This window comes from Penaeus chinensis, chromosome 3 (genome assembly GCF_019202785.1).
Source record: "Penaeus chinensis breed Huanghai No. 1 chromosome 3, ASM1920278v2, whole genome shotgun sequence".
NCBI lineage: Eukaryota > Metazoa > Arthropoda > Malacostraca > Decapoda > Penaeidae > Penaeus > Penaeus chinensis.
Genome location: NC_061821.1, coordinates 14601698 through 14611697, shown reverse-complemented (window position 1 = coordinate 14611697; position 10000 = coordinate 14601698). Strand labels below are relative to the sequence as shown.

General features: G+C 42.4%; 1 protein-coding gene across 1 annotated transcript in view; it reads right to left on the bottom strand.

Moving 5' to 3' along the window:
- Positions 1-10000, bottom strand: part of LOC125040495 (neuroligin-4, Y-linked-like) — a 31895-nt gene that overhangs the window by 17460 nt on the left and 4435 nt on the right. Inside the window, exon 2 of the mRNA XM_047635051.1 lies at positions 5836-6044. Within this exon, the coding sequence (XP_047491007.1) occupies positions 5836-6044 (209 nt within the window). The remainder of the gene's footprint in view (positions 1-5835; positions 6045-10000) is intronic.

Below are 10000 nucleotides of genomic sequence, written 5' to 3'. Positions count from 1 at the left end.
CCTTGCCTTTAATTATATCCATTTTTTCTCTAGACACCGTTAGCATCGATTTTTTCCCTAACACCTTCTACTGAACATTTCTCTTACTACCCTTTGACATCATTTTCCCTTTCTCCTTCCCCTCACGTTCTTCTGCAATACGAGCAGCTAACCAAGCATTGTTGTGATCCTATGCTACACGTGCAAATATATATAACAATTAAGTATACGACAGAATTTCACTTCTCAGTGTGGCTGTTTCCCTTTTCACCTTTGTGTACACGTTACTGCGTTTGTATTCATTACTAAACAAAAATAAATAAATGTACAAAAATACATAAATATACAAATATATATGATATATATACATATATATTATGTATGTGTATATATATACATATATATACATATATATACATATATATATACATATATATATATTAATATATATATGAATATATATATATATATATATATATATATATATATATATATATATCCCATACAACACATGCAGCACAAAGAGATTGTGGTGTTGACACAGACTTTGCTGAGGTCGGCATAACTTTTTGTCGGTCTGGTCTCCCGTCTGCCCCCGCCATCGGCTCACCTGCCTATCGATTCTTAAATACAGGAAGTGGAAAGAGTATTCGCATTTGGGGGGATTCATAAATATGTGTCGGCCACGTTAATAAATGCGTGTGCATGTCCGTGCCCTTTGTAGTGTGTGCGTGTGTGCGTGTGATGACGGACACCAGTGCTGCTGCCTTTCTTTCTCTCTCTCTCTTGTTCTCTCTCTCGCTCTCGCTCTCTCTTCTTCTTCGCTCTTTCTTTCTCCATCTCCTTCTCCTTCTCTTTCTCCTTTTCATTCTTCTCCTTCTCCTGTTGCTGTCCCTATTCTTATTCCTATTCCTACTCCTTTTCCTTATCCTTATCCATTATCTGCCTCTTTCTCTTTTTCTCTCTTTCTCCTTCTCATCCTTACTCTTCTTCTTCTTTCCTTTTCCTCTGTTTTCCTTCTCCTCCTTCTTCCCTTTCTCCTCCCTCTTCCTATCGCTCTTCTTCTATTTCTTCCTCTTCCTCTTTCTTTATTTTTATTTTTATTTTTATTTTTATCTTTCTCTTCCTCTCCCTATTCCTATTCCTTTCCTTCTCCTTTTCCCTCTCCTCCATCTCCTTCTCCTTCTCCTTCTCCCTCTCCCTCTCCCTATTCCTCTCCCTCTCTCTTTCCCTATTCTTCTTCCTCTTCCTCTTCCTTTTCCTCTTCCTCTTCCTCTCCCTCTCCCTCTCCCTCTCCCTCCCCCTCTCCCTCTCCCCCTCCCTTTCGTTCCTCTTCATCTTCCTTTCCCTCTCCCTCTCCCTCTTCCTCTTCCTCTTCCTCTTCCTCTCTCTCTCCTTCCTCTTCCTCTCCCTCTTCCTCTCCCTCTCTTTCCTCTCGCTCTCCTTCCTCTTCCTCTTCCTCTTCCTCTCCTTCCTCTCCCTCTCCCTCTCCTTCCTCTTCCTCTTCCTCTTCCTCTTTCTTTTCCTCTCCTTCTTCCCCTCCCTCCTCCTCGCACCCACACCACTCACCCCCCCCCCTCTCCTCACTAGCGTTGATACGAATGTTGCTGAGGTCAGCCTGTCTCTTTGTCGGTCTGCCTGTATGTCTTCTCCCTCTCCTCCTGCTTGCCTGTGCTTGTGTGTGACCGGAACGCCCTCCAACCACTTCAACGCGGATGTCAGGCACGGCCAGCCACCAGCCGCCCGCAATGGGATTTCTAGTTCACTACTGTTCATATCTGTTCCCGAGTTCATAAGAGGACGCGGAACTGCCGTGAAACTGCAGGATAAACAGAAATGACAAATCAAATTTAGAGAGAAAACGAGAACTTTTATGTCCTCATGCGCGGCATAAATGAGGCAGGACAGATTCCTCACTCCGACTTCCGGTCAGACTGTCACGGTTTCATGCACTGTCTCACACGCCCGCGGGCCGGCCACTAAGGGCGTTGCTACGATAGAATTTGCACGTCCGACTGAGCCTTATGGTGGCGACGAGACAGATCAACGGACGGCCTACCTGGCTATCATGCAGGGCGGGTCGGAACGCCGATGTCGGTTCCAGGAAGGATATTTGGACGTTTTTAGCATTGTACAGATGTGTGTGTGTATGAATGTGTATGAATGTGTGTGTGTGTGTGTGTGTGTGTGTGTGTGTGTGTGTGTGTGTGTGTGTGTGTGTGTGTGTGTGTGTGTGTGTGTGTTTTCCTCCTGGTGTTGTAGACTGCTGACGATATGCAAGGTGCAATATCCATCACTTTGCATCTCTGTGTTGCATCAATCAGAATGTTGAAAACATCCATCAGCATTGCAACCGTCATGTGAGGCAATTTTCATCGTTTTCCAACACCTACACTAATACTGTACTTCTTACTCCATCTCAGAACCTGATATCAGCACATCACGCTGCAATATTGCACGAAGGGATGCAATATTTAGCTTCTAACCTTAACTCCAAAAATAGGACGTCTATCCAATCGTTAGCGTCATGAATAAAAGGCACGAGTGTGCAGAATAACTCATGCATTCCCCAGGTCCCGCGAGTGCAGAATGTTGCAGGCAGGTAAACGTCCAGCTCCCTAGACATGTCGTATCGCGTTACTCTTCCCCTTCCGCCCTTCACCGCGGCGGCTCCCTCCCTCGCACCGCCCAAAATCCAAGTTTCCAGCCCTTCCCGTTCCTCCCTTGGCCACTGCAGTTCCTTCGGCCTTCCCCATCTTTAAGCTTTCCATCTCTACCTCTTCCTCGCTCCCTCTCTCCCTCTCTTTCTCCCTCTCCCCTTCACTTCCCTCTCTTTCTCCTTTCACTTCCCTCTCTCTCTCTCTCTCCTCCACCTCTTCCCGGCTTTATCTCACCCTTTCCCTCATTCTTCCCTCTACTTATCCCTCTCATTCTTTCCTCCTAACCTCACCCACCTAACTTCTTCCCCTCCTGTGATTTAAAACTAAACTCCATTAACATTTATCGCGTTTACACCAAGCTTCCCTTGATCTTCACCCGCCACCCATAACGCAACGCTTCATTCACGTAACAGTGACATGGATTCTCCTTGCAGGCGGCGTGAATGCGTAACACTGGCGTCGCTGTGACGTATCACTACCGCGGGCGGCAGCGGAGTGTGACGGGCGGGGGAGGGGGAGGGGGTGTCGCTCTGCCTGTTCTATTACCTCACGACAAATGCTCTCTTTCTGATCCTTATCTCCATGTCTCTGCCTCTGTCTCTGCCTGCATCTCTCTCTCTTTCTTCCCCTCCCCTCCTTCATTCTTATCACTCTTTGTGCCTCTCTTTCTGTCCAACACTTTCTTCCTTGGTATGGTTGTCCTTGCCTTTGCCTCCGTTTCGGGTCTCCGTCTCTGTCTCCGCCTCCGAGTCTCTCTCTCAAAAACCAAACACCCCTTCTTAACACGAGACGGCACCTGGCAGTTCCCAGACGGATGCATAAAGGTTTTCTCTCTTCATAAATTAAAAAGAGAACAAAAAACGAAGAACTCACCTACTCTCCTTATCCCTATCCTTATTATGTGTATGTATATGGGTATGTGTATGAGTATGAGTATGAGTATGAGTATGTGTATGTGTATGTGTATGTGTATATGTGTGTATATATATGTATGTATATATTTATGTATGTATGTATGTATGTATGTATGTATGTATGTATGTATGTATGTATGTATATATATATATATATATATATATATATATATACATGTGTGTGTATATATACATGTGTGTGTATATATACATATGTCGTCCTCCCTACCCGACCCTTAATTTTTTTCTTTCCCCCCCCCCCCTTCTGCCTGGCCCCGACGAGCCCCGAGCGAGCGTGCAGCGGCAGAGCAGCGCGAGGAGCCGACCGACGCCAACGACGCTGCCCTCGTCTTCGGCCGCGACGCAACGCGCAACCACATCCTGTCCCCTGCGCCTCTGCTGGCCGCTTGTGGTCCAGCTGCATTACTTCTTGAGACGCTCCTCGGGGTTTAAGGGGAGTGTAGGGAGTTTTTTTAGCAGAAAAAGTAAATGAGAAAAGAAGAAAAGAAGAAAAAAAACAGAGGACGGGACAGAAAAATCACGTGATAAGGGGTAGTGGCTAAACAGTTCGAGAAACAGACCAACCTTAAAATAGATGGCAAAAGACAACAACATTTCGATTTCAAGAAAGAGAAACACTTGGGAAGAGAAATCATAAAACTGAAGAGAAAATAAAAATACAGATTTCACTCGATATGAGAAAGCAAACCTTAGAAGTCCGGATTTAAGAGACATGATAATCAATTCTAGCTCTCAAAAAAAAAAAAAAAAAAAAAAAAAAACATTGAAGAAAATTATGGAAAAGAAACTCGACTTTAAATAATGATACGGACTCAGAGAATAAGACTAAGCAAAATATTAAAATGAGGTAGCAAAACTAGAGAGAGCTAAGTGTCCGGTAATCATTTTCGGTTGCGCGCACAGAGGGACTTTTTGGCGCCGCGTTCTGCTTCGTGAATTAGCATGATCTATCTTTTTTTTTAAGACTGCAGATAGAACTCTCCCTTCCTCTCTCTCTCTCTCTCTCTCTCTCTCTCTCTCTCTCTCTCTCTCTCTCTCTCTCTCTATCTCTCTCTATCTATCTATCTATCTATCTATCTATCTATCTATCTCTCTCTCTCTCTCTCTCTCTCTCTCTCTCTCTCTCTCTCTCTCTCTCAAGAAAAGACAATAAGAAAAAAATAAAAAGGAAAGAACTGAAGAACAGCAATAACACAAATGTTACTTCGACAATCAGGACATCAAAAGGGAAAGGAAGGAACAAAGGACGCGATGAAAAGATCAAAAGAAAGAGAAAGACAAAAATTATTAGATGAAAAAAAAAAGAATAAAAATTAATTAGAGAAAAAAACAAACAAAAAAAACGGCCTCCATTCGCCCATCGCCATGAAGACGCTAGGTTGATTTGCAAGACGGAAGAGCCTTTAATCTACTTTAATCCGAAATAACCGTTCTTGCGACAGTCTCTGTAGGCCGGATATGTCAGAAGAATGGCTGGATTGTCCGCTTGTCGGAGTGGAAGGAGGTTTACAGGTTACCAGCTGGGTATTGGACGGAAATTACCTAATGCTGAAGGCCAGTCTAAAAGATGCTGTGGAGAATGCGTGAATATTTGCGTTTTGTTTGTTTTATTCTCTCTCTCTCTCTATCTCTCTCTCTCTCTCTCTCTCTCTCTCTCTCTCTCTCTCTCTCTCTCTCTCTCTCTCTCTCTCTCTCTCTCTCTCTCTCTCTCTCTCACTCTCACTCTCTCTCTCTCTCTCTCTCTCTCTCTCTCTCTCTCTCTCTCTCTCACTCTCACTCTCACTCTCACTCTCACTCTCACTCTCACTCTCACTCTCACTCTCACTCTCACTCTCACCCTCTAACTATAAATATCCCATAGCGTCTACGATTGTCAGTAATCATTCATGTCCATTTTGGTTATGGAAATCTCTGCTTGTGTTCCTGTTCAGGCCTCGGTTATATTGCTGCCTGCGGCGGGACCAGTAATCAAGCCATGATAAAGCATGAAGTATAAAATTTGTACAAAACACTTCACCTATGTACACAAGGGCATGCCTCATACGTATCTTATCATTCTGATAAGATTATAGAAACAAAAAGTGTGTGGGCGAAACAATGTTTCACTTCTGTGCCTTCTAATTTCCTCATATGTATGTCCGTTCGTTCATCTGTTTCTTCGCTTTTCTGAATCTCAGCAATCTCCACGTCTCCGATTTATCTATCTAGCGTTCTTTCGGACGCCTTTCTATCTACCAACCAACGGCGTGCATTGCCATTACCTTGAACCGCCCTTCTTCTATCGGCGGCCTAGCGTACGGGATTCCTAGGAAGGTCGAGATATTCATGATGTGCCTCTGCTGATGAATGGGCTTCTGCACGGGCCTGTCCGCCGGACGCACGCCGGGCTTGTCGTACAGGTACACGTAGAAGCCCTGCACCTTCCCGCTGTCGGTGGTGACGAAGAGGTCCGCCAGGGGGAGGTTGATGCCTGGAAGGGACGGAGAGGATGTTGAGTATTATGTTCATAGGCCTATGGGGCATAAAGATGGGGGGGGGGGGGGGGAAAGTGGAAGAGGGAAAGGAGGAATGGAGTGGGAGAGGAAGTGGACAGGGAAAGGGAGAGGGAGATGGAGAGGGAGAGAGAGAGGGAGAAATGGGGGAGGGGAGGGGGAGAGGAAGTGGTGAGGGAGAAATGGGGTGGGGAGGGAGGGGGAGAGAGAGAGAGAGAGAGAGAGAGAGAGAGAGAGAGAGAGAGAGAGAGAGAGAGAGAGAGAGAGAGAGAGAGGAAAAAGGAAAGAGAGAGAAATAGGGAAAAGGAGAGGGAGAGGGAGAGGGAGAGGGGGAGGGAGAGGAAGAGGGAGGGATGGAGGGGAGAGAGAGAGAGAGAGAGAGAGAGAGAGAGAGAGAGAGAGAGAGAGAGAGAGAGAGAGAGAGAGAGAGAGAGAGAGAGACCATAAAAAGAATCCATCATATAACAGGAAAATAACGTATTATTATTACAGATAATTGTGCAAGGAAATGTAAATTTGGGCCTATGCGATAATAAAGTACCTTCAAATAAGTAGTCTAACACAAGGATAATAGTTTTCACACACAAAGCAAAGGAGGCGTTGAACCCATACCTAATGCTAAAATAGCAGTCATTTAAGAGCAAATTTCAACTAAAGAATAGGAAAGTTCGCAATGAGTAGAATATCACACATGCATTTAACCACTGCATTGCGGGATTTTTTTCTTGTAGTCGAAACACGCCATGCCATCCCACACACATTACAAATGATTGTCTTTCTAATTAGAATTTCCTCTTTTGAGATAACTGTTCTTCATCATATAAGCTGTATTTGCCGTTTCCTTGGCTTTCTCTCGCTTGTGCACAGCCATATCTAGACCTATAAACACTGGCATGGACCTGTTTATTACATATGAAACTAGAATTCAAGTTATTTAACCGAGAAACGATAACACATCAGATCTATATAGTCATGTGAATTTCTGTCATTTTGTTTGGAACTATGAATTAACATACGTCAGAGTCATGCCTTAACGCAGAGGTCCCCAGAGAAAACAAAATTATAATATAAACAAAAGTTATTATAACGAGGTGATGCAGGTCTTTTACGCTTAACGGTATAACTACCCACTCTGCAAAGGATTGGAACCCTAACCGCTCTAGGAAATTAATCACACGACCCACTAAAAAGGTTCTCGAACTAGGATTAGATTAACTCTCCACAGAATCACTCATTTCCTTATACTAGACCAATGAGCACTTAGAGTTTTTGCTTCGGAAATTCGATAAGTTTTTTTTTACATAGGTTACATAGTATAGTAACGCATTTTCTGGCAAGTTTAAGAGATTAAATCACTACTGTGAAAATGTTTCGTGGTATGTCATGAATCCATCCTGGCTCACATATCGCAGAAAATGACAAGGATTACAATGTATGATCGCAACTTTGCCTTTCCTATTGTTTTTGTAAGGCTTCATTTAACTCATGCAGTGGAATTCCAGCAGCAGATATCAAAGTAAAACGAGAAACAAAAGGCTATTCACAAAACCATGCATGATTTCTTGAATGACATTACACACAGTTAAAGATTCATTGAAAAAAAATCAACAAAACGCTATGAAGTCTTCCTAAATCATGCAAAAACGGACCACCAAACGGACACACAAAGACACACAGACAGTTACTGATCACATGTCCACTTCACGGCTCTCATTAGATGCGCTGGACGCTCTCCCACGCCTATACGGGCACTGGAGCGGCGGCGGTGGGCGGAGGGTAGTGGGTGCTGGGTGGAGGGTAGTGGGTGGTAGACGGAGGGTGGTGGGTGGATTGGGCGGGTTGAGAAGTAAGAGAGGGAGCGGTGGGCGGGCATCCCTATAAACAGTTAGGGCGGTGGGCGGCTTGAAAAGTAGATAAGGGAGGGCGGTGGGCGCCAGGGAGGGGAGGGAAAGGAGAGTGGGTGGCGGGCGGATGTACTCACTTCCGGCGTGAAACCCTGTAGTCCATCCAACTTACCTCTTACGCTGCCTGGGAGAACAAGAGGAGGTAAAAAGTTGCTTTTGGCCATTTCAAGGCAGCAGACGCTGAACGTGAGCATTTTATGTTTGCAGACCAATATTTACAAAAAAAAAAAAAAAAAAAAAAAAAAACGCTGCGGTGGGACTTATAGGGAACATAAATGTTTACAGACGTGTTTGTTCATATATTCAACTGTTAATTTTTAGTTTTAATGTTATTGTAATTATCATCATTAGCTCTGTTATCATCATCATTATTGCTATTCTTATCATCTATTATTATCATTAGTAGTAGTATCATGTTTATTATTACAACTATCATTACCATTGTTATTGCAATCATCATCGTTGTTACTATTATTTTTTCTTCTGCTATGTTATATTCTTATGATAATCATCATTGTTCTTATCATCATCGACGTTATCAGTTTTATTATCATTGTCATTACCATTGCTATTATCACCATTATATTATCATTGCTATTATCATTATTATATTTACTATTATCAATATCATTATAATTACTAATATCATTATCATTACAATTACTATGGTCATTATCGTAAACATTATACATTTTGTTTTATCTTTCTCATTAATGTTACTGCTGCTGTCATTATCATTATTGTTATCATTGCTGTCATTATCAATATCACTGTCATTATTGTTTCTATTACTTTTACTACTTATCACCATTATCATAAGCAGCCATCAATCATCCTCATCATTATCATCATATTATATTATACAATTATTAGCGCTATTATTGCCATTATTATCAGGACCATAATTATTATCACTACTACAGCATCCCTACTGATTAAAAGCTCAATAACCGTACATTCAAAAACTAACAAAGTTTACGATATATCTTAACGTAACCTACTTAGAACTTCCAAAAGCAATCAAAAACAATGATAAACGAATAATCCCAGATGTCATTTAGTTCTGTTTTATGATAAAAAAAAGAGGAAGAAATGTGTGGAAAAAACACGGACCCAAAGAAAATTCACTCGCGAAAATCAGACATTTCCGTTTTCTTTCAAACTTTACTTCGTTTCCAGCTTTATTTCTTACAAAGTGCTGGTGAAAAGTTCCTTCGCGACGATGAAATTTCATGTTCAGTATTCAACAATTTGCGAAAATAGGAGCGTAAGGGAAAGCTTTTTGGATCTCTGGTTGGCTGAAAGACGGTTGTTCACGAGGATGAAAAGAAATACAAAAATGACACGAGTTCAATACATAACAGACATCAGAAATGACACAAACCGCCCAATAAAAATATAGTACTAAGAAAAAGAGTAAAGAATCGTTATAAAGAGACCGACAGTAATAAAAAAGAAATCACTAACAATTATCGCGACAATAATGCGGACCACAGTTCCCGCAGTGCGAATTATGGCGAAAATGTAAGCAAAATCAGCAAGTCCAGGTCAACAACCGCAAAATGCGAGACGAATTAACCTTTTTTCTCCTGTCATATCCTCCTTTTTAACTCTTAAATTCGACGTCGAAATAAAACGTCTTTTCCTAGATTGTTTCGTTCAAGCGTTTTGGAGAACGGACCTCGTGTTTTGGCAACGAAGCAGATCAGCAGGTTGTTCCTTTCTCTCTTTTTTACGTGTGCTGGAAATGTATGTTTATATAATTTAATCTGAGGAAAATATACGTAATTTTAGAAGATGTAAAAAAGGTCATAATTAGTCAAGTGAAAGCTTTTTGTTTTTTTTCTAAGACTACCTATTACTTAAAATAAAATACGATTCCCGAAACTAACTCACAGAAACACACTCATAAAATAATACTCTGAGTTATCTCAACATATAGTACCGAAGGCTATAAGCATTCTCCCAGACCCTCCCCCCCCCCCCCCCCAAGAGCGAATTACGTCACTCGCCCCCAAACTCTTTCCTCG